General features: G+C 41.1%; 2 protein-coding genes across 5 annotated transcripts; one reads left to right on the top strand and one right to left on the bottom strand.

Annotated features, from left to right (window-relative positions):
• The first annotated feature begins 1,698 nt into the window (after positions 1–1,698).
• On the top strand, positions 1,699–11,480 carry fam76b (family with sequence similarity 76 member B). 4 transcript variants are annotated; one of them, XM_061739907.1, is made up of 11 exons: positions 1,699–2,494; positions 3,854–3,918; positions 4,017–4,071; positions 4,559–4,714; positions 4,806–4,990; positions 5,313–5,363; positions 5,460–5,537; positions 6,262–6,312; positions 9,566–9,701; positions 9,801–9,902; positions 10,345–11,480. In XM_061739907.1, exons 1-11 carry the CDS (start codon positions 2,408–2,410, stop codon positions 10,432–10,434), a joined length of 1,056 nt encoding a protein of 351 aa, XP_061595891.1. In that variant the 5' UTR covers positions 1,699–2,407; the 3' UTR covers positions 10,435–11,480. The 4 variants fall into 4 exon arrangements, with proteins under 4 accessions (XP_061595891.1, XP_061595890.1, XP_061595893.1 ...); XM_061739906.1 differs by having other exon boundaries at positions 5,442–5,537; XM_061739909.1 differs by lacking the exon at positions 6,262–6,312.
• Positions 11,481–21,768: 10,288 nt separating this feature from the next.
• On the bottom strand, positions 21,769–24,669 carry LOC133459700 (tubulin alpha-1B chain-like). Its single transcript, XM_061739905.1, has 4 exons — positions 24,544–24,669; positions 23,792–24,014; positions 23,123–23,271; positions 21,769–23,052 (listed from the first exon to the last, which is right to left on the bottom strand). The coding sequence occupies exons 1-4, from the start codon at positions 24,544–24,546 to the stop codon at positions 22,075–22,077; spliced, it is 1,353 nt and encodes a 450-aa protein (XP_061595889.1). The 5' UTR covers positions 24,547–24,669; the 3' UTR covers positions 21,769–22,074.
• Between the last annotated feature and the right edge of the window lie 704 nt (positions 24,670–25,373).

The raw sequence follows: 25,373 nt of genomic DNA, 5'->3' as shown, positions 1-25,373 counted from the left end.
CCAGGTATTGAGCCTTGTGGTACACCACAACTGAGCTGAGCAACCAAAGAGATAACATTATTCAGATTGACTGAAAATATATTTTTTAATAGAGATGAGAATGTTATAGAATGAGAACTAAACTCTTAATTCTAATCCAGGACTCAAAACGATGGAGAAGGATGTCGTAGTCAACAGTATCAAAGGTGGCACTTAATTTTCAAAGAATCCGCTCTATCTGCACTTAGCAGTAAGTCATTGGTCACCTTAACAAGGTCTGTCTCTGTGCTATGGAGTGATCTAAAAACAGACTAAAAGCTATTGAAACTACTATCGTCTTTCATAAATCATATCAACAGGCAGAGATCACCTCTGAAGCTTTACATCAAAGGAACTTTGAGATTCGTCTGTTGTTCGTTAAAAACATGGAGTACAAATCAGGTTTCTTTAGCAGTTGGTGCACAACTATATGCTTGAAACCATCTTGTAAAGATCCACAGGCCAGAGACAAACTAAACATCTTTAAGATAATAGGACAGACTGTGTGGAATGCTTCTTTATCAGCCAAGTGGGAACCATATCCAGAGTGCAGCAGGAAAAAGCCTTATGGGATAGATAGCAGAAGATTTGTTGAAACTGTGTAAAAAGCAGATTTAAGATGGGGAATAGAAATTTCACAAGAATTGATTCTTGAAAGGATGATGGGGAACCATTTATAATAGTGTTAATGACAATTCTGGGATTGTAATTGTTATTGAATATAAGCTAAGCTAAGTGAAGTCGGCTAATCTTGCATCTTCAACTGTTTACTGATGAATCAGCTTTGATTCTTAGGTAAATTGTGTACTTATGTACTCAGATTTTCAGGCCTTCCATCAGGGAAGACTTGGTCAAGGATGGGGAAGCAGTGGTGATTATACAAGTGTAAAAGTGCCTCTGATCTGAACAAGTTTTCATGGTGGGGGGGTACACCCTCATCAGGACTGCCGTCTATCATGGGGCCACACAAAGAACCATGCATGCGTCCAGATTCATTGCTAGTGTCTAGCAAATTAACATTTGGATGCATTTGATGTACCTTTTAAATTTCAGATTTGTCTACATCCATGGGTGAAATCCATAAATTGGAGGAAAAAACATGCTTGTTTCCAAAAGTTATTTTCTATTTTATCTTATTGCTTTATTTTATTTCTAAATGGTGAATATATTTCATTGGATATATACATTAGTTTAAGTGATTCGTGATGTGCTTCAGCCAATGCAGGAACCATGAAATAATTGAATACCGGTATGTAATTAAATATATATTCAAAATATAATTATTTAATGTAACATTTAATTATTTAATTGTATATTAAATACATATATAATTATTTATTTCCAATTGTATTTTGTTTCATTGTACATTTATTTAATGATTGAATTAATTAATTATTTATTTAATTTTGACTGTTTCAGCATTCCATACCTTTCCCTTTATGCAATCAATCAGTGTAATAGGAGGCGTGATTGTTCTCTCACTCTGATGTATTTATGTTTACATCTGAGTTTGTCATTGTTCTTGTTAAATAAAGTAATAAAAAAACGTATGGTAGTTAAGCTAAAAATACATTTAAAAAAGAAATAAATAGTTGACCGTAACTCGACACTTGATTGGTTCACCTGATTTGAAACTGAAATCCCGCGGACGGACATAGTGTCGCGAGAGGTTTCCTTTCTTCGGGAGCAGCTTCCGGTTGCTCGACGGCTAGTTGATGCAAACAAGAGAGCAAAACAAGGAAAAACCTTTCTCCGCGAACACGGCGGAAACTTCATCACCCAGGAGGAAAACCCGCCAAGAAAAGGTTTATATTTGTGGCGACGGAACCAAGGACGGATTATATCCCGCTGCCGCGGTAGGAGGCGGCGAAGGATAAAGGATACTTGGAGTTTATTGTTCCTCGCCTGCTCCAGCTAAGCTACCTGTTAGCCCGGACCCGAGGCTCTCACAGCAGGTCCGAGTCTCTGCAGGAACCCGCCGGTCCCAGGTCTCAGTATCTACAGGAACCAGAAAGTCTGAGTCTGTGCAGGAACCAGCAAGTCCAAGGTCCTAGTCTCTAGTCTCTGGAGGAACCAGCAAGTCCCAGGTCCTAGTCTCTAGTCTCTGGAGGAACCAGCAAGTCCCAGGTCCTAGTCTCTAGTCTCTGGAGGAACCAGCAAGTCCCAGGCCCTAGTCTCTAGTCTCTGGAGGAACCAGCAAGTCCAAGTCTCTACAGGAACCAGCAAGTCCCAGGTCCTAGTCTCTGGAGGAACCAGCAAGTCCCAGGTCCTAGTCTCTAGTCTCTGGAGGAACCAGCAAGTCCCAGGTCCCAGTCTCGAGTCTCTGGAGGAACCAGCAGGTTCTAGTCTCTACAGGAATCAGTTAACCCCTCACCCTGCTTCTGGCTCCATGGCTACGTCGGCCCTGTACGCCTGCACCAAGTGCAACCAGCGCTACCCCTTCGAGGAGCTGTCGCAGGGCCAGCAGCTGTGCAAGGTGGGGGCCGTGTGGGATCTGGGGGGACGGGGGCTGTTGACAACACAAATAAGATCTGAAAGTGCCGGCGAGAGTTACAACACGGTATTACCGCAGCAGCAGGTCAGCCCGGCTCAGGTTATGTAACAAGTTAGAAAACAGCCGCGGTGACCGTGTTCTGACCGTTACCACACTAAGACCTGGGGGTTTTCAGCTATTAGTATCTATTTATACTGCCAACATGTTGCTCTGGTATTGATTTTTTTGTTCTCGGTGTAGATATGAAGAACAAAGCAGTTTCTTGTGAGACACAAACAGCTTTCATGAAGAAAAGCAATCTCAGAGCCGCAATCCTCCACCGTCGGCCAACTAGAATAACAGTAGAATTTTTATTTTCAAATGATTAAGTCTGAGTCTGACTTAGACATCCTTGATTTAATTATGTGCTGTTTTTAACTGAAGAAGCGGAGTAGATGAATAGATATACTTTATTTATCCCAAGCTCGGAAATTGTAGTTTGTTTGTTTTTTGATTGATAGATAGATAGATAGATAGATAGATAGATAGATAGATAGATGTGAGTAGACGAGATTGTAGAGTTCACTTTGTTTAGATGTTGTAACCCAGAAAGTTGTTTGTTGTTTTTCTTCGGTGTAGATATGAGGAACAAAGCACTTTCTTGTGACACACAAACAGCTTTCATGAAGATCATGACTAGATTTTTAGCAGATTTTTTATTTTCAAATGATTAGGTCCGTCATTTGTTGAACAGAATTGTTTCTAGTGTCTTGTGAAAATTAGACCTAAACATCTTTGTTTTGATAATGTGCTGTTTTAACTGAAGCAGCAGAGTAGATAGAGATATACTTTATTTATCCCAAGCTGGGGAATTGTTTACAGACAGACAGACAGACAGACGAGATTGTAGAGTTAACTTTTTTTGTTAGATGTTGTAACCCAGAAAGTTTTTTTTTTCTTCTTCTTCGCTGTATTTATGAAGAACAAAGCACTTTCTTGTGACACACAAACAGCTTTCATGAAGAAAAGCAATCTCAGAGCCCCAATCCTCCACCTTTTACAATTGTCATGACTAGATTAATAGCAGATTTTTTATTTTCAAATTATTAAATCCGTCATTTTTTCACCAGAATTGTTTCTGTTGTCTTGTGAAAATTAGAGGACCTAAACATCCTTGATTTGATAATGTGCTGCTTTAACTATAATAGCAGAGTAGAGAGTTGGATTTTCATAGATGTTGTAACCCAGGAGTTTTACACCACACACCCGAGCACATCTTGTCTCAGACTCGTCGCTCATAATTGTATTGAGTAATGTTTTGCCAGAGGAGGATGTCATAACACTTTCTTTGTTTGGTTTCAGGAATGTCGCATCGCACACCCAATAGTGAAGTGTACATACTGCAGATCTGAGTTTCAGCAGGAGAGGTGAGAAATGTACCCTTAATTAAGATTTCCATCTTTTTTTAATACTTTTTCATGGTTTGTTTTGAAATTGTTAACTTATGTTTGTTTGTTTTTAACAGTAAAACAAATACAATCTGCAAGAAATGTGCCCAGAACGTCAAACAGTTTGGAACAGTGAGTAGATTTCTCCTTTCCTTTCCTTTCCTTTCCTTTCCTTTCCTTTCCTTTCCTTTCCTTTCCTTTCCTTTCCTTTCCTTTCCTTTCCACTCCACTATATTAGTATAACACTATTTATCATACTGTACTTACTATGTTTATAGTACATTTATTCAGTTTACAGTAGATTTGTTCAGTTTCAGTTTGTTTTTTACTGTATTTATTCATTTTATTTATTTTTTTCATACTTATAATTTATCTTTATTGTTTATAGAGTCTGAGTTCATGTCCGACATTGAGCTACTGTAGCGCCCGGATTTACCCTCTGGGGATCAATAAAGGACTATCTTATCTTATATTATCTTATCTTTAACATGTGATCGGCTCTGCCGTCACTAATTGCTGTGAAGCTGTCGTATTGGCTACTAAATAAAGACTATTTCAAACTGTACTCAGAATATTGAGCTTTTGGAGATTTAATTTAAAGGTCTTTTTTCCTCCACAGCCAAAACCCTGCCAGTACTGTAACATCATTGCTGCTTTTATCGGGACGAAGTGCCAGCGTTGCACTAATTCAGAGAAGAAGTATGGACCTCCACAGACTTGTGAGCAGTGCAAGCAGCAGTGCGCTTTTGACCGTAAGGAGGAGGGCAGAAGAAAGGTATGATCCTGTCACAGAAGTAGTCCGACAGAAGCGTTAGAAGTGTTACGTTTTATCAACTCCTCTTTTTTATTTTTAATGTGTGTTATAGGTGGATGGGAAGCTGCTGTGCTGGCTCTGCACTCTGTCTTACCGCCGTGTCCTGCAGAAGACCAAGGAACAGAGGAAGGGCTTCGGATCTTCCAACTCCTCATCTCTGAACGAGAAAGACCACCACTCCAGATCCCACCACCATCATCATCATCAACAACACAGACACAGCAGTTCCCACCACAAGTAGGTCCCCAACTCTGCCACCTCTCTCTTTTTGGGCCGTCATCGTGCTCCTGATGCACTCGTGGTTGTAAAATATCATTTTTTTTATTTGGTTTATATTTGCTTAGGCATGTGAACATACACTGGATGCTTTGAGGTCTTAGCTATCCATTGAGACCAAGATTATGCATATTGTCCTTATAATTGTGGAAATATTGTTGATTTCATTTGGATAGGTCTGTTCAGGCGAAATACACTTCCACAATCCCATAACAGGTTAACAGGTTAAAGGCACTTGATAAATGTTGTCCATTAAGTTACTAAGTGTACCTGTCTTTCACAGACTGAGCGGCAGCCTGAGTCCTGAGCAGGACCCGGGAATGTGGAAGCAGAGGTACAGATATCCTCGTTTAATCTCCATGATGGGCGTGGCAAAGTATTTAGATGGTGTTTGTTTATTGTTTTACTTCAGTCTTGATTTGCTTTGCAGCCATAAATCATCTTCGATCCAGAAGGAGACTCCAAAGAAGAAACCAAAATTGGAGATGAAGCCATCCAACGGGGACAGGTATGACGAGGCACATTTCAGCAGTTCTGTGGTCCCCTGAGGGTTGTGGGGAGCTGAGCTCCCTGATGCTACATGCCTTCGTACCCTCTTCTCCACTGAGCATAGGGGTGTAACGGTACACAAAAATCTTGGTTCGGTACGTACCTCGGTTTGGAGGTCACTGTTCGGTCATTTTCGGTACAGTAAGAAAACAAAATGCAAAATATAAACGTGCTAGTTGTTTATTACACACACACAAAATAACATTGGCTGTACGTGTGCCGGCGCTAGGACCGCGCGGACGCAATGGTGTGTCGTCGGGCGGTGTTTTCCTTCGTGCTTCCCTGCAGCGTCACATGCAAACACAAACACACGTACCTGGCAGAAACATTTCTTTATATCATGTTGTCTGTCGCTGGCTGGCTACAAACTCTATACATCCCATAATGTATAATAATATGCCCACGCTCTCAGCAGCGGTACTCGCATCGTTAAGGCTGATTTATGGTGCTGCGTTACACCAACGCAGAGCCTACGGCGTAGGGTACGCAGCGAACGGCCGTACAGTGCACGTCGCTGTGTACCCTACGGCGTAGCCTACGGCGTAGGCTCTACGTCGATTTAACGCCGAACCATAATTCAGGCTTTACTAGGCAACGAAGCAGGTTGACTCGCGTTGCAGAACAGCGCTGCAGAAGCGCTCATAAACGTAAATGATCATTGTTTTTTTTTTGTTTTTTTTTAGGCCTGGCGAGGGGTCTCGTTGGCCTGGCGGCCCCGCCAGGCCTAAACAATGGTAGGGGAAACACTGGACTTGTCACAATTATGTGCTTAGCTCTTTAGTTCTTCATTAGTTAGTGCTTTTTTCTTTAATCTTAATACTTTCTCGGTGTGAGCGCAGCTGCAGCAGCGCTCTGCTCCACAACGTGTGGTCCTCTACTTAATATGTCCGTGTGGAAACTCGTTCGGTACGCCTCCGTTCCGAACCGAACACGCTATACCGAACGGTTCAATACAAATACATGTACCGTTACACCCCTAACTGAGCATCATAAGATCACTCAAGTGATGTGACAACCAGCTTGTGGATGGGCGAGTAAATATGCAGCAATACCTTCATTTCATATCAACTCACCTAAAGCTAGGATCCACTGTTGCCTTCACTCCACTCATTTATTTACAGGCCTTTTTCGGGGTGTCTGCAGGGTTTAAAAAAGTATGAAGAGGTGAGACATCAAAATTGACATATTTACGGCCATTAAAAATGTTAAATGTGGTTTTAGAGCTTCTTTTTTTTTTTTAGAAGAGGGTATTATTTTTCTCACACTATGAGGAGTCATATTCTGATTAATATTCTATCCACTAAAGTTTGCGTTAGTTTAAATGCAGGCTTTAGCATATCTGGGCAGACAATCAAAGATCCTCGTCTCAATCCTGAAGTCCAACCTTGTCTGATGCTGACGTTCAGCTCAACAGGGTAGTCAGCTGGTTGGTTTACATTTTTTTTAGATGCTTGGACGTATTTCAGCATCTTTTGTTTCAGTTTTCTGGCAGCACTTAAGGACTGGCTCCGGCATGTATCTAGTTACAGGCTTATTTAGGGACGCCCGATCAGGTTTTTCTGGCCCCAATCCGATTCCAAGTCATTTCCGAGTTCCAATCCGATACTTTCGTAACACATAAAAAAAAAAAAAAGAACAAATACAAAATAAACAGATCCAGGTTGTCCTCTATTTTAATTTTACTCACCTTGTTTAACCAATTTGCTCTTAAACATTGCAGTTCTCCTTGAGGTAGCTGGAACGATAAAGTAATAATAATAATAATAATAGTGCAACTATTAACTAGTAAAAATAGTGCAAATTTAAACATGAATTTGAATTCAATTAAAAAAAGAGCAGGCCAACTTAAAATACCCAGCAGGCATGTAAACAAATAAGCAAATAAATGTTCAATGTCTTAAAGTACGGCAGTAATGTGCTTTTGAGACTGAACTCTTACTTCTTAATGTCCTTTTCTCTCTTAAAGAACAAAATGTTTGTTTGAAGCGACCTACAATCTTCCTCGCAGCAGCCAGACTGTCCATCACGCTGCCCTCGTGAACACAAAGCCTGTGGCGTTTCTGAACGCTCAGCTGAGGAAGCCGACACAGACGCCAGCTGTTGCTTGTTGATACAGCACTATAAAATTTTTTCATCTGTTTGATGTGCTGATCAAAATAATGAGAATAAAATATAAATCCCATCCCTGATCGGGGCGCAACGTCCCATTTCGATTAAATCAGGAACAACGTGATCGGCCGGTTTCTGATCACGTGGTCGGGATGTCACTGACCTTATTGTTCGTTTTGTAAAAACATCACCACCTGGATGGCAGCTCACGCGCTCGGTCGCACGTCCTCTAAACATAGAATGGCATGAACGGTTGACGGGAGCGGTCACTTCTACCACTGTCAACCTTCTGCTCTGCTGCCCCCCCCCACCCCCACCAACTAGTGCCACGGTACCAGCCAACGTCACGGCTCCAGCAGCTACGCCTGACCTCCGGGTGACTGCAGGCGCCACATCAACACGGAGGCTCTGCGGTCTCTAAACACTGCAGTTAAACACCGCTCACTAAACTCCAATTAAGGAGTGGTGGAGCTATTTAAAGAAATATTCCCCGACTCTGACCTCGCAAAGTCATTCACGGGTGAATCCGGGCACATCATCAGATTTGGATTAGCGTCATTCTTTAAAAAAAAAAGAAAAACAGCTTGTTGGTGGCATCAACAAGGCTGGACTTTGATTCCTTTGCTCACAAGTTCATATTAGGCCTCTGACAAAGGTTTATGTTGAAATAAAATAATAGCAGGTCTCCCGTTCATGCAGCGGAGGCCAGTTTGTGAAGTTTTGGGGCGGCAGTAGCTCAGGCGGTAGAGCGGGTCGTCCAATGATCGGAAGGTCGGGGGTTCGAATCCTGCTGCCCCGTGTGAATGTCTTTGAATGGGTATGAATGTTTGGAGGCGCGATATGGCAGCCACGCTTCCGTCAGTCTGCAGGGCCGCTGTGGCTATAAGCGTAGCTACCACCGCGGTTGAGAATGTGTATGAATAATGATCTCTGTAAAAGCGCTCTGGGTGCCTAGAAGGGCGCTATATAAAACCAAGTCATTATTATTGAAGTTAAATCAGCAACAGTTGGGAGAGCAGATGCCAGTTTGTCGTGCATCAACAGTTCATGTAGTGAAGGCCAGAACCTCCTCTTCATTGCATATTTTATGTAGTTTGTTTAATTTTTATTCACAAAGTGAAATAAATTTGTGCAGTATGGGATCAACATCAGTGGGTCTTTATCTACTCTGTTGTGTGTAGTGTTTATATGAATCAAAATCTGCGTACGCGTTAGAGACGTTGCTGATTAACACTTGAAACTCGGTGTCAGAAACATTCTGAAGGTAGTTGGGGGGGGAAAAAGGTATACATTTAACTTAAGGATAGCTCTATAAACCCTGTTGGTGGTTACAGAGGTGGACTTGGGTCTGGAGGATCCAGGTTCAAGCCCTAGGATGGCAACCGAAATGAAAAAAACACTTTGGGCCCCTGAGCAAGGTCCTTAACCTAATTGCACCAGAATAATGGCATCCCACTGCAGTCTAACTAGTGATGGGTTAAAAGCAGAGGACACATTTGGGTGTGTTTCCATGTATACTGACAAATAAAGAGATTATTATTTGGTTTTGGATGTCCAACCCCTTCATGAACCGTCCTGTTGGTTGAACCAACACCTGAACACTTGAATCGTTTTGACTGATTCCATTGAGTCACCACGAGTTTTGCTCATGAAAATTAGGAAACTTCGACTCTTAAGATGAGCGGTTTAAAAAGAGTTCCTGGAGTGCAGACACTCACGAAAAACAACTTGAATCATTCTGGGAACAATAGAAAGGTTCCTGCCCTCTTAAAGCAGGCCTTGCTGCTGTTTGAGAACCTGATCTTTTGGGATATAACTGCTCAGATTTGTTTTGATGTCTCGGTATTGACTTCATGCTTTTTGCTTTCGTCCCAACAGCAGTTCCATCACCCAGTCCATGGATTCTGGTGGAACGGACAACTTCATCCTCATCAGCCAGCTGAAGGAGGAGGTGATGTCCCTGAAGAGACTGTTGCAGCAGAGAGACCAGACCATCCTCGAGAAAGACCGAAAGGTGGGCCGTCACATTTCCTCCCGCACCGCTGACTCAAAGCTGCACTAGTGTGCGTTACTATTGAATGACGTTTTGATTGAATGACAAATTCTCCTCCAGCTCACAGAAATCAAAGCCGACTTTCAGTACCAGGAGTCTAACATGAGAGTGAAGATGAACCAAATGGAGAAATCACACAAAGAGGCGATGGAGCTGCAGCAGGTAGAGTTAATGTGCATGTTTTCATTAAAAGTCTTGAGCTGTTTTAAACGTCAGATTTGGCTGCTGATGAGCTGTTACTAAAAGATTTGTGCATGACTTGATAGTTTTCAGCTTCTCTTTAAGTAAAATAAAGCTTGTGCAGATCAGATGTGCAGGCTGCAAGAATCTTATGCACTCAGCGACCTAAGTCCCTATCTTTACACCCACTAACACGTTATCTGTATGAAAGTTTACTATGAGTGTAAAAGGCAAATGTATGTTTTGTTTTTCGGTATGCATTTCCACTGTTTCCATGGATACACAGCGAGGTTCATCCTGACAAGTTTCCTGTCAAACTGCAATTTTATATTAGCTGCTCTGCTGATTAAATCTGCATAAACTTAGATATATAGACACAGACTTGTACATCCCACCTCTAACAGTCTGTGATCTGTTTCTGCAGGCCAAGAACAGGGAGCTGATGAAACAAGTGGCCGCCCTCTCAAAGGGCAAAAAGTTTGACCGGACGGGGAGTTCTCTGCTAGTGCCCTAACAGCAGGCCGGCCGATGGGCAACGACACGGAGAGGCTTCATTTTTGTAACACTGTGAAAGTCTCTCCCCCGTTCCCTCATTGCCATCTGCATCGATTACTTCTTAACCGACCAAGCCAGAAAAATCGTGTTGGACATGGAAGTCGGTTGTTAAATGGAAGAAAACCTTTTCTCTAAATGTCAGCATATTTTAGATATTTTTTCGGAGACTTTCCCTCAGGATCATGAAATACAACTTTAGATATGGTGGAGGATGAAGGCCTCTTTTTCAACACTGCCGGGCCACAACGTAAAGGCGTGGCGTGCTTGTGTGGATATCATTCTGGTGGCTCGACGCGTCCACTTGAATTTTATGGATGTCATGCATTTATTTATTCAACTGTATTTCTTAGCTTCTTTATTTTTTATTTCCTCACAACATACTAAGAGTATCCCACATTTTGGGGGTTTTCTTCAATAGCGATTAGTTATATTTTTCTAAATGGTTGCGACTGTGGAAGACATGCTCTCATCACCGGAGTTCATGTGCCACCTCACAATGTATGCAAATGCCAGATGGGTTACCAGTGAACTGCTTCTCGGCAGTCGAAACCTCGTTAACAATTCAGGAGCGACCAACGAGCACTCAGAACCGCCGTCTGGTCGACGTCTTGGCTGCCTCGCTCACTGTGTGACAGCTGTAGTGCTTTGTCGTCCCTCTTTAGTGGAACGACCGTAACTGCATGATTTTACTGCCAGATACCGGACGGCATTGTGGTCAGACTTTTACCTTACCCCCACTCTTTTAAATTTGTTTTTTAAAGAATCACTTGTAAATGTATTACTGGGGTCAGCCATTGTATTTAAACTATTGCTTGTATCTGTTTTAGTGATTAAAAGTATGTGTATGGTGAGGCCAGTTGAATTTAACATGTCTGTAGAAAATGCTTTTTAAAAGAACAAACCCACCTCTCGACATTCTGGGCTGGTTTCATACTGTGGCGTTCAGGATCACTTTTGTACTTTTTTCCAATCTTGTTTAAATCTATTAAAACTGGCTAAACTATTGCTGTATGCCTGTTTTATTTGCTATTTTCTTGTTGCAACTATTCAGGGTTTTGTATTTCAGTATAAAAATATACAAATTTAGTAAGAATGGTGATAGAAACTTGGTGCTTCCATGGAGTAGCTCAAGATTTACCATTATACTTTATGTTTATGGTGCGGTTTGATATAAGCTACCTGGTCATGAATTGGTTCAATTTACAACCCCAATTTCAAAACAGTTGGGAGAGAAAATGTAAATTAAATTGAAATTCAATTATTTGCAAATCTCACTATTAAATTATTGGCTCAGAGAAGCATTTAGGATCATGTTCACATATGGCTTCTTCTTTGCATGATGAATATTTAATCTGCAGTGAAGGGGCTAATGCTGTTATTTCCATACATTATATGCCTCTTTTTTCCAGATTTTCTAAACCTATTGATAGTGTTATTTATTGTAGATGAGGTATTCAGTCTTTGAGATTTTACATACAGCGGGGAAAATAAGTATTGAACACGTCAACATTTCTCTCAAAAAACATTTTTAATCGAGCTATTGACATGAAATTTTCACCAGACGTCAGCATCAACCCAAGTAATGCACACATACAAAGAAATCCAAACATTTAAGTCCATAAATTAAGTTATGTGTAATAAAGTGCAATGACACAGGGAATAAGTATTGAACACGCTTACTGAAATGTATTTAATACTTTGTGCAAAAACCTTTGTTGGTGATCACAGCCTCAAGACGCCTCCTGTATGGAGAAACCAGTCGAAGACATTGCTCAGGTGTGATTTTGGCCCATTCATCCACACAAACTGCCTTCAAATCTTCAAGGTTCCGGGGGTCTCTTCTGTGAACCCGGATCTTCAGTTCTTTCCAAAGATTCTCAATTGGATTCAAGTCTGGTGATTGGCTGGGCCATTCTAGCAGCTTTATTTTCTTTTTCTTCAACCAGTTGAGTGTAACCTTGGTTGTGTGCTTGGGATGGTTGTCTTGCTGAAAGATCCACCCTCTTTTCATCTTCAGCAGCCTGGCAGATGACAGCAGGTTCTGATCAAGAATGTCTCGATACTTTTCTCCAGTCATTATTCCTTCAATGATATGAAGTCTACCAGCCCCACGCCAAACTCCAAACATGTTGTGTCTTATGACATCCGAATAGTTCAAGTTTGGTCTCATCTGACCAGAGTATGTTCTCCCAGAATGTCATGGGTTTATCCAGATGTTGTGTGGCAAACTCCAAACGAGCTTCAACATGCTCCTTCTTCAGAAGTGGAGTCTTTTGTGGTGTGAGTGCATGGAGGCCATGGCGGATTAGTGCATTACTTATTGTTTTCTTTGAAACAAAGGTACCTGCTGATTCCAGGTCTTTCTGCAGCTCTCCACGGGTGGTCCTGGGCTGCTGGAGAACTCTTCTGATGATTGTTTTCACTCCTCTGTCTGAGATCTTGCGAGGAGCACCTGGCCGTGGCTGGTTTATGGTAATGCCGTGTTCTTTCCACCTCCGGATGATGGCCCCCACGGTAGTCACTGGAACTTTCACAAGTTTAGAAATGCACCTGTAACCAATGCCTTCAGTGTGTTTTGCAACAATAAGGTTGCGTAGGTCTTTGGACAGCTCTTTGGTTTTACCCATCACGCAATGCTTCTTGTCCAACACCTTCTTCTTCTTCTTTGTGTTAACGGCGTATTGCTGCCCTCTACCGATCATTATTCAAGTCTCTGTCAGTGTACTATATCTTCCAATATATATATATATATATATATAAACTTTATTTGCAGACACTGGGTCCAGAATACAAAACAAGATACACAATCATTAAACACAAAGAGAAAGAGATTCACTTGTACCCTTCAAATAAGTTAAAAACATACAAACATTCACTTGTACCCTTCAAATTAGCTAAAAACATACAAACATTTCCTCCAGTGTTTCCAGAAACAGGAGGGGAACCTTGTATCGCTCTGTGTCGTGTCAGTTAAGGCCATTATTAAAACATTCTTTGACTCCTTCAGTCTACACATAAATCTAAACATAAAATTCCTCAGTAGGCCTACAGCACGGAAAGTGGGTACATCACTGGTCACAAACATTACACTTGCACTTGTCCATCTAGGGAGTTTTAGAAAAATTCTAAAAGCATCATTGTATGCCACCTGTAGCTTTTTTATTTTAGCACTTGTGTAATGGCACCACAAGTGAGCAGTGTATAGCGGAGTGCAATATGTTTTAAACAGTGCTGTTTTAACACTATCCGTACACATATGAAACTTACGTGCCAGCATATTGGCTTAGCCATATAGTTTACAGCACTGATGCTGAAAATCATCATCGTCACAGAAATCATCCCTAATTATATGGCCCAGGTATTTAAACTTCTTTACAACCTCTAATACTTCTGCCAAAGAAAAAGAGGGAAAGGTAAGCTTCAGATCGTCCTTTGTTTTGCAGATCATAACAACACTCTTTTTAGAATTGAACAATATATCAAAAGAAAAACCATATTTAGTACAGACCCGTAGTAGCTGCTGTAGGCCAGCACTGTACGGAGACAGTAACTAAGTCATCTGCGTATATCATATGATTGATAAGGATGTCCCTCACCATGCAACCTGTTTTACACTCATTGAGCAGTTTGGATAAATCATCCATATATAATATATAATATAATCCAGTACTGTGCAGATAGTCCAACAGTTTCTTCATCTTAGTCCAGTCATCCAGGTTGAGTAAATTACGCAGATTAAATGTAGTTTCTCCAGCTGCTCCCAGGTCTCTGAACAGCTTCCTTCTTTGTAGAGCGTAATTCTTGCACTGGACGAGGATGTGTCCCACTGTTTCTCTGCCTCCACACTCACATTTACCATCCGGGTGTTTCCCAATCAGAGCCAGCCCACTCCTCAGCCCACAATGCCCAAGCCTCAACCTGGAAATAAGAACCGAGTCTTTCCTTTTACAATTAAAGGTGCATTTCCCTTTTTCCACTGAGCTCTGAATAGCAAAATAAGACCTCCCTTTCTTTTCAGTTCCCCATGCCCTCTGCCGCATTTCTTTTGTTGACTTATTTATGATCTCAGTGTATTCTGACAATCCATACTGTAAAGTGATTTCTATACTTTCCTCCTGTACTGCCTTTTTTGCTAATTCATCTGCCACCTCATTACCCTGCACACCCATATGCGCTGGGACCCAAAGAAAACCCACCTCACACCCTGCTCTGTGAATTCTGTACAAACTCTGGAAGATTTCTGACAGTAAGTCAGGTCTAGACTTGGATTTGGTTTCTTTTATTGTTGTTAATACTGCTGCTGAATCACTGCATATAATTGATTGCCCTTGTTTGTTATCCTCAACCCACCTAAGTGCCCATAATACTGCCATCATTTCTGCTGTGAATACTGACATGTGATCTGAAATCCTACATCCCTTTTTAAATCTTAATTTAGGTATAAAAACACCAAATCCCACTTTCCCGCTCCCTGGGTCCTTTGACACATCAGTGTATATTTGCAGATAGTCTCCCCATTCTTGTTGCAGGCGACTATTAACTTCCTTTATTATATCCCCTGATATCTTTTTCTTGCCATCATTCAGTATGTGCAGGTCAACCTCGGGATCTGGAATCAACCATGGTGATACAACTGACCAGCATATTGGAGGGCACACATCAGGACAGGCAACACCAATTTCCTCCATAATAGATTTTAATGTTTCACCAAAGTTTTAATCTTTCTTGCTATTCCCATAAATTCCCAATGATGGTTCAGCAATCTTTTTATAGGAAATGTTTCATTTTGCCCTTTTACTTTCATTAAATACTTCAGACCTAGTTTTTGTCTCCTGATTCCTAATGGCATTTCTCCCATTTCTATTAATAATGCAGGTACTGGAGTTGTCTGAAATGCCCTACTACAAATTCTAAGGGCTTTTGCTTGCACTATATCAAGTTTATTGACCACTGTAGGGGCTGCTGATCCATATACCATAGATCCATAATCAATAGCTGATCGCATCATCGCTCTGTATATCATTAGTAGCGATTCTCTATCAGCCCCCCAGTCAGATCCTGCCACACACCTTAGAACATTTATTATTTTCTCACACTTCAAAGAAATCTTCTCAATATGAGTTTTCCAAGTCAGTCTTTCATCCAGCCACATTCCAAGTAACTTGAAGCTTTTTACTTTTTCAAGAGTCTGATCATATATTTGCAGATGTTGTATTGGCAATTTCTTTCTATAACCAAATACCATATATTTAGTTTTATCTATAGATATCTTAAAGCCCCAATCATTAGTCCACTCAATCACTTTCTCCAGAGCTCCTTGGATTTGACTGAAAACATAAGAGAGGTTCCTCCCTCGCTTCCAGATGGCCCCATCATCCGCAAATAACGAACGACCAAACCCTTTTCCCCCTCTACTAAACATGCCATTGACTAAAATGTTAAAAAGGACAGGACTAATCACACTTCCTTGAGGGGTTCCATTCTCCACCTCAAGCTCCTCAGATAGCTCACTCCCAACCCTCACCTGAATTGACCTATTAGATAAAAAATTCTTGATCCAATTAAAAGTCCTTCCTCTGATTCCAGCATCATAAAGTGCAATTTGTAACCCCTCCTTCCACAGCATATCATATGCTTTTTCAATATCCAGGAATACTGCCACTACTGCCTCCTTATTTGCAATGGCTTTCTTTACGTCAGTGTCTAAACTTAAAACATCCATCGTTGAGCGTCCCTGCCTAAATCCACTCTGAAATGACACAAAGTAATTGCTTTTTTCCAGCTTCTCCACAAGTCTGTCTTTTATCATGCGTTCCATAATTTTGCATAGCACAGAGGTTAGGGCAATGGGTCTGTAAGAACTGGGCTTATCTGGCTGTTTTCCAGGTTTCACAATTGGAATTATTACAGCGTGTTTCCATTCTCTAGCACAGTTTTCACTTTCAATGCTTTAGCTTGTTGCATAACTGACTTGCAAATGATAGAGATCATTCCTGGCATTTTGTAAAATGGAAGCATGCATCACATCGCCCATCTCCTTTTTTAGCTCTTTTGTCAATTTCAGGGGATTGACAGTAGAAAATCCAGGACCTCCCTTTACTTTGATAAGAACTTTATATCCCTCTTCCCTGATGCGATGTGGTCTCATTGCTTTAACCTGTGTGTTATCCATGTCACTATCTTGGGAGCTATATTCGCGGTTTCTCCTCTTAGGCCTATTCTTGCCTACTGTGCTCCACTCTTCCCCACCATGCTCCCCATCCCCCACCCCCCCCACTTCCCGTGGGCATAGGCTGGCTCTGATTTACCACCAACTAGGCAATGTGAAGTTTCAGTTGTATTATAGAGTTCAAAAGATAGCGTTGACGTCCTTCCTTTACAGGAGACTCACCACACGACTTCTTACTTGTCAAGCTACTCAATAATTCAAGTCCATCCACTGTGTATATTAATCAAGGATGATGCTAATTAGGGGTGGGCAAAAATATTGATACAGCAATATATCGCGATACATAGTCTCCCGATACGATATCGATATTCAATGTATGTATCGCGATATATTGCCGTATCAATATTTTTGCCCACCCATAGCTGTACTGTGATTTCAATTTCAGTGTGGGTGAGACACTGCATTTTATTTTGAGTATTTTGTATCTAAGAATAATGCACACTGCACTATTGTGTTTCAGTGTGTTTTTTCATGCAAATATGTTGCATATTAAAATGGAAAGTTTGAATTACATTGTTTTGACTCAGTCTGTCCAATGAATTATCACTATCATCTGATGTACATATATACAACTTGGATTTTAAGATGTAATGCATTTTTAAATTTTTCGGTGAACTATGTAGAATATCGTGATATATCGCATAATCGGGATATCGCATATTGTATCGTATCGTGGCTCAAGTATCGTGATGCGTATCGTATCGTGAGGTCCTTCCCAATACCCACCCCTAATGCTAATGCAACAATTTGGCTTTCTGTTTCAAACCACGCGCTCTCCACCTCCGACCGCTTCCGCATCCGCCCACCGTCGTAGTCAGAGCGCTCGAAGCCGTCCAACACCTTGCTGGTGAGAAACCTTTTTAAAAGGCATCAATCAGGACTGAACCAGCTGATATTACTTTGCACTAATAGGGGACAGGTTAACTTTCTAATTACTGACAAGCTCCAGCTGTTTTCTTGGCTTTCCAGACCTTTTTACCCCTCCTTTTCTTCATGTGTTCAATACTTATTCTCTGTGCCATTTCACTTTATTACACATAACCTAATTTATGGACTTAAATGTTTGGATTTCTTTGTGTGTGTGCATTACTTGGGTTGATGCCGACATCTGGTGAAAATTTCATGTCAATAGCTCGATTAGAAATATGTTTTTTGAGAGAAATGTTGACGTGTTCAATACTTATTTTCCCCGCTGTATGAAGGATATCATTTAGACATTCTTTAACAGATATGGGAGCCTCAGCCCATCTTCTGAGATTCTTCCAGAGTTTCTTTTTGGTATCACTCCCTTTTGCAGCCATTTGTTCCCCATGTCCCAACTTTTGAAACTTTTTTTTCCTGCTATAAAATTAAAAATAAGCTAAAGTTTTTCATGACATGTTTATTATCATTAACATTAAATATGTTTGATGCAGAGCAGGGGATAAAACAGAGTGGCGACACTTCCATAGGACTCCGTTGTAAACCGCAGCTCCGGGTTATGGAGCCCTCTATAGTTCCATAGTGACGTTTGATCCCGTTGATTTCAGTGGCCGCACGTCGAGAGACTCCTGAGGTAAGGCGATGAAATACCGACCAATTTTAAGTCATATGTGTAGTTATTATATCGGAGGCGCTTTTTATGTTAGATATGATTTTTTTCCATTTTTAAATTCATACATTTAATAGGCCAAAACATTGCACAGTGGTTTAAACACTGTGCCAGTAGATCACCAGTTACCACTGAATTAATTATATTGCTAACCTCTGATTTAAAATAAATATTACATGTTTATATGGGATGTTGAGTTTAATTATTTTAAAGGTAATCCTGAAAGAGCCTTGTGAATTTTCTGCTGTCAATAGACTAGCTATAAATTACATGAGCAGCAAAATAATTGTGTGGCTGTTCCTTTTCTTAGTTGTGTATGTGAATCATGTTTTCTTCTTGCAGGGTTTGCTGTTCCTAATGCCTTCTCCACCTCCAGGAATGGGAACAAAGTGACCACCCTTTGCCTAGTCACTTTTTGATTTAAAAGCACACGTCATCATCTGCTTGAATTGCTTTTCTTTTATCAGAGTACAGTGGATGTATTTGAATGTGCGTCTCCCTCACAGGTCCCAGGAGGTTCCCCAGCCCAAGATTTCTAGTAATTTCAATTCAATTTATTTGAACAGACACAAATCAATAGATTATTAAAGTTAGTTTCCGCAGATAGCCTACTCCTTGGGAAGACGAGGATCCTGTTCCCCCTCATCCTTGATCTGCAATTGGAAATATCATTTATTTTCCTGCTCCACTAACACAACTAGTCATCATCATACCATGGTATGATCACTGTTCTACATACAATAATAAATGTTAAGCGTGTCAAACCTCACCTTGATTATTATTAACATTTCGGATTGACTGAGAGCACTGCAGTTGTTAAATAATAAAATTAAACCTCAAAAATACAACTTGCCTAATAAATTGTGCACACAGTGTAGATGAATACTTTGTAGTGGTGTGTATATTTAATTGACACTTTTATTTTGTTGCCATTGATGAATATAGACATTAAGATAGTGAATGCTCGGATGCTAGATTACTTTTTCTAACTCTTCTTTCTGTTTCCTACTTGTTTGGTTGATGTGCACAGATGATATTGCTAGAGGATATTGTAATAAAGCCAACTTTTACACCAGATACGCCTCTTTTTTTCAAATTGTTCCCCTTGGAGAAGTCAGAGTGTGTCAAACACTACACTGATGAGCAGGACGTGGCATCAGGCACTTTTCACAGTATTCTAATAAAATATATGCTCATAGTCTCTGTAAGAGTGTGAAAACAGCTTGTGTTCCACTGTAAGAAATGTAAGACATTTCGTAGCCCCACCTTTGTTCTGCTGTCCTAATGCTGGAATACAGTCTCTGTTAAATAAAACATATTTTTCTGTGATTTAAGAGCCTTCATACATTGTCTTTTAATTATTTTACTTGTTCCCACAGACACTTGGTGTTATTGTCACATTCATCATCTAAATACATAAGACTGTATTTGTGTGTGATTCCTCCCCAGCAGATGCAGCATAAAACACACTGACCACAGACTGATAAACATCTGCAGCATCGTACTACAGATTTCAATAGATCTGGATCATAAAATATTTAACTGAAAACCATAATTTATCATTGTCCAATGTAAGGGAGTATTAATACATCCAGGGGTGCAGATCCGATGTCAGGATTGGGGGGGCACACCAACGTGATTTTAATTTTACATTTTTTGCCAATATGCAACTCATACCATGCCATAAATTGGTAAAGGCTCGCCAAAAAATACTGCACAGGGAATCATTTATTGTGCTTACCTTTCTTGTTTATTTGTCCTAAACAGCCAACAGTGTGTGTCACTGCTTACTTAACTGTTATATTCCTAAATCATAATTTTGAGGGTTTTGGGCATGTAGTGTCTACTCATCTCAAATTCTTCTCACCATCTTCCTTTTATCCTATGGGACTACTTTATGCACGATCAATGGATATATGGATGAAATATGGATGAAATATGGAGCCCTAAACAAGTTGTTTAAACTAACTGATCATGTTTTAACACAGTTGTGGTGGTAAACAGTTCTAAAACAGTTCGTGGATGTATTATTTTTTTAGAAATATATTTTTAATAAATATTCTACATATTCAACCTTTAAGTCTGAAAATACATTTGTTAAATTTTGAATAATTTAGGGTATTTTTATTGGGGGGGACCATTCATGTTTTTCAGAAATTGGGGGGGACATGTCCCCCCCATCCCCCCCGGGATCTGCACCCATGAATACATCGTTTACATTAATCTCATGTAGCTACACAAGAGATGCATTGCACCAGATTACAGTTCAGTTACTAATTTATCTGCAATCCATGAAGCGAAGTTTTCCCTCCCCCCCAAAATAACACAGAAAAGCTTGTCAAATTACGCTTTTAGTTGTCATCCAGCCATTCAATACACGTAACTGACATTGATGTATTCACAGTGATTCAATATCAGCTGTAAATGTACCTGTGTACGGATTATTTTAATATGTACCGTTCAAAAACCCTGCTGTCTGTCCCATAGACGAACATGACAGCTCTTTGTTTGGGCTTCATGAACCACGTGACCGCTCTGGCGACGAGAACAGAAGTTGTCTGTTTTATCCACTGCTCTGGTTTGATGTATTTTTTTCGATATTGCGCTTTGCAAAATGGATGCCGCTTTGTATTTACATTTACACTGCGTTTAACAGACAGCTTCGTGGTTCCCTGGTTGCTGCAGCATGAAACAAAGAGCCACATTGTTGATCTATAATAGCTTTCCTTGAGTTGTTGCCGTAATTAAACCCACACAGCCTTTCATCTGTTAACAGTTTTACAACTAAATACACTTCCGGTTACAGGCTTCAAAATAAAATACCTACAAATGTATGTGCTTAAAAATATTCCTTGATACATAAATGATATTCTCTGCAACGTGCAATTATGTAAATAACATCTGTAAATATCCATCTGTTATTCTTTTTATTTACTAGTATTTTTTATTACTATTTTTATTCTCCTTATTGTATATACTGTTTAGTGTTTTTATTATTGTGTGATATTGATGCCTCTTGTGTTTTGCACTATCCCCTTTGCTGCTGTAATCTGGAAATTTCCCCTCTGTGGGACTATTAAAGGATTTCTTATCTTATCAGATTTCCTAATTTTACATATTAAAATATGTGGTAGCTACATTTCTGAGAATGTTTATACATCCTCGTCTCTCGAACTTAAGTTTTTACTTCGTTTCTGGAAGCTAATGTGACGATGCAGTCTTGACGCAGCAGAAAATGTTTCTCTTAAATCGTTAAAATATATTCTGCCATCTAATGATGAAAAATAGTATGTTTATCATCGTGACTGTGGCAAAACTGCAGCTCAAGCTGACGTAACGTAGCAAAGTGAGACAAATAAAATCAGTAAATGCCACAAAGTAGGATTCATCTTTATTCAGTCCATTTGTGCTTTTCAGCTTTGTGATCAGCAAACATGTTCCAAATTTATAAGGAAAGTCAAGTACGTTGTCTAAACAAGTTTACCTTCACTGCCATCTTTGTATCTAGGATCAATTTAGTAGATTTTATAACCTCAGCAGAGCTTTTCTGCATCAGCACTTGTTTAAATCCAGTTACACCTCAGTCATTGTTTGATCTGCTTATAACTCAGCAGGTCAGAACGCTCATGAATCATGTTTGAAATGAAGAGACGAAACTGCAACACAGAACATTTATTACCAACGACACACTTGTAAGGAACTAAACCAAGTGGCAGTTTAACCGAACATTGATACAGTAACACGGCGGAGGACGGATGCTGCTGGCTGGAGATCACGTCTCAGTACTCCCCCTCCTCGTCTCCGTCTCCCTCCACGGAGTCGACGCCCACCTCCTCGTAATCCTTCTCCAGAGCCGCCATGTCCTCCCGGGCCTCGGAGAACTCCCCCTCCTCCATCCCCTCCCCCACGTACCAGTGGACGAAGGCCCGCTTGGCGTACATCAGGTCAAACTTGTGGTCCAGGCGGGCCCAGGCCTCGGCGATGGCGGTGGTGTTGCTCAGCATGCACACGGCTCTCTGCACCTTGGCCAGGTCTCCCCCGGGAACCACGGTGGGGGGCTGGTAGTTGATGCCCACCTTGAAGCCGGTGGGGCACCAGTCCACGAACTGGATGCTGCGCTTGGTTTTGATGGTTGCGATGGCGGCGTTGACGTCTTTGGGCACCACGTCTCCGCGGTACAGCAGGCAGCAGGCCATGTACTTGCCGTGGCGAGGGTCGCACTTCACCATCTGGTTGGCCGGCTCGAAGCAGGCGTTGGTGATCTCAGCTACGGTCAGCTGCTCGTGGTAGGCCTTCTCCGCCGAGATGACGGGGGCGTAGGTGGCCAGAGGGAAGTGGATCCGGGGGTAGGGCACCAGGTTGGTCTGGAACTCCGTCAGATCCACGTTGAGGGCGCCGTCGAAGCGGAGGGAGGCGGTGATGGAGGACACGATCTGACTGATGAGCCGGTTCAGGTTGGTGTAGGTGGGACGCTCGATGTCCAGGTTCCTGCGGCAGATGTCGTAGATGGCCTCGTTGTCCACCATGAAGGCGCAGTCGGAGTGCTCCAGGGTGGTGTGGGTGGTCAGGATGGCGTTGTACGGCTCCACCACCGCCGTGGACACCTGGGGGGCCGGGTAGATGGAGAACTCCAGCTTGGACTTCTTGCCGTAGTCCACGGACAGACGCTCCATCAGCAGGGAGGTGAAACCAGAGCCGGTGCCCCCGCCGAAGCTGTGGAACACCAGGAAGCCCTGCAGGCCGGTGCACTGGTCCGCCTGTCCACAGAGAAAACCGTGAGGAAACAGTCGATGCCTTGGAGGTGAAAACCACTTGAGAGGAACTCACCAGTTTCCGGATCCGGTCCAGAACCAGGTCTATGATTTCTTTCCCGATGGTGTAGTGTCCGCGGGCGTAGTTGTTGGCAGCATCCTCCTTGCCAGTGATCAGCTGCTCGGGGTGGAACAGCTGACGGTAGGTCCCCGACCGCACCTCATCTGAAAGAGAGGGGGGGTAGACAAAGGCCTAAAAATGTTGAACTTACAGAACACACACAAATTTACACTGGAAATTATTAAAAAAAAAAAGATTTAGATGGGACAAAGCATATTGATGGCCAACATAAAGCAGTGTAAATACACCGGATTTAGCATGAACCTTTTAATTTATGTAGGCTATATCTAGCTCTGTGCAGCTCTCCTCTAGAACATTACATGTCCATTTGAGAATAGCCCTTTTACAGTTAGGCTTACTCTGAATTAGGTAAACAAGACTAGTTTACCCATTTGTTCACAATAATTCTGTTCTGCAATCACTTACATGAAAGTAAATGTTTTGCAATAAATTATGCTCTGTGTCTTACTGAATAGTCATTTTAAAATTGTAAAATTGAATTTGTGTTTGAGGTTGGGCCCGTGGGTGGGGGTGGGGGGATTAGTTCTTCCACCCCTGGTCAGCAGTTTCAAATCATTAAAACGTGATCTGCTCAGACTGAAAGGCAGCAGAACTGATCATCACCGATGACGGTGGGCTCCAGGTCCACAAAGACGGCTCTCGGCACGTGTTTTCCAGCTCCAGTTTCACTGAAGAAGGTGTTGAAGGAGTCGTCTCCTCCGCCGGCTGTCTTGTCACTTGGGGTCTGACCGTCCGGCTGGATGCCGTGCTCCAGGCAGTAAAGCTCCCAGCATGCATTCCCAATCTGAACACCGGCCTGGCCCACGTGAACCGAGATACACTCACGCTGGGAAATTCAGGAGAAGACAAGAGAAACACTTTAGACTGAAAGATTATAAAATTTAAAAAAATAACTTATGTATGTATATATATATATATATATATATATATATATATATATATATATATATATATATATATATATATATAAAAAAATAATAATAATACATTTTTATTATAATTTTTTTTATTATTATTATTAATAATTATTATTATTAAAATAAAATCGGCCGAACCACAAAAATGTCATCATTGCGCATGCGTGGCGGGAAAGTACTCATGACTAAACTGGAATTAAGGCTTTGGCCTCTTGGGCGTTGGTTTAAAAAAATAAATATATATAAGAAAAGAAAAGCATCCATCTCTGCACCAAATACAAACCCTGTTTAACAGCAGATACATTTAATTTTACATTACGTTATCAGACTCATTGTTAAAGATTAAAGTTGATGACGCATTTTAACAAAGAAATTGACACGAGGTGAGAAAGTTTCAACTTTTGAATCGAAATAAACCTGACAATTAAGAATACTTACCATGTTTGCTGTACTTTAATTTAAGTGCTGATTTTTTAAGGGGAAAAAAGGGAAGAGGATGAAAGTTTTGCTCCCGCAGTCAGACGTTAAAGCGTCTCAAACGAGAGGCAACTGTGACTGGAGCCGTTGGGCGGAGATATTTATACTCGGTGAACAACCGGAAGTACGTACTTTCACGTGATTGGTCGGCTGTTTCTTTGCCGTTATTCCCTTGGCTGAAATCTACCCGGCAACGCCCCCACTGCTGTTAAGCTGCTGTCAATCAAGGCTTACTGTTCTCTGACAGGACGCACGCAATGAAAAACTACCAAAGTAAAAGCAGGACATTTATTACATATATTTATTTGTGATAGACTATTTGAAAAAAAAAAAGTTTTACCGTGATTTTTGAGCTGTAATTTTGTGAAATCTTTGTTATTGTTGTTTAGTAAAGGGATGGTTGAGTTTGTAGGCTGAGTTGTAAGTATATTTACTGTATTTAAAAAATCTTTATTGACACCAATGCATAAGACAAAGTAACGGTACGTTTCCTAGCTTGGAGTATACTATAGCATCCATGCAGCCATCATTACCTATGACCACCAGTCCATGCAGGGCCACATGTACACAAACCACCACCTGTGCTCAGATTTACCCCTAAGGATATTTAGACTCTACCATTAGCCTTTTATACATGTTTTTTGGGCAGAAACACTCCTAGAAAGTAAATGTTATTGCCTGATATCAATACATCCTGTCTTTTCTTCCACATAGAAGTATTATGATGTGTAAACTTGACTTCCCGGTGAAATGCAGAAAGTCTAATGTGTCTAAGTCTAATGACAATAAAT

This window comes from Cololabis saira, chromosome 14, assembly GCF_033807715.1.
Source record: "Cololabis saira isolate AMF1-May2022 chromosome 14, fColSai1.1, whole genome shotgun sequence".
In the NCBI taxonomy this organism is placed as follows: domain Eukaryota; kingdom Metazoa; phylum Chordata; class Actinopteri; order Beloniformes; family Belonidae; genus Cololabis; species Cololabis saira.
Note: the sequence above shows the minus strand (reverse complement) of the source record. Positions and strands in the feature narration are given on the sequence as shown.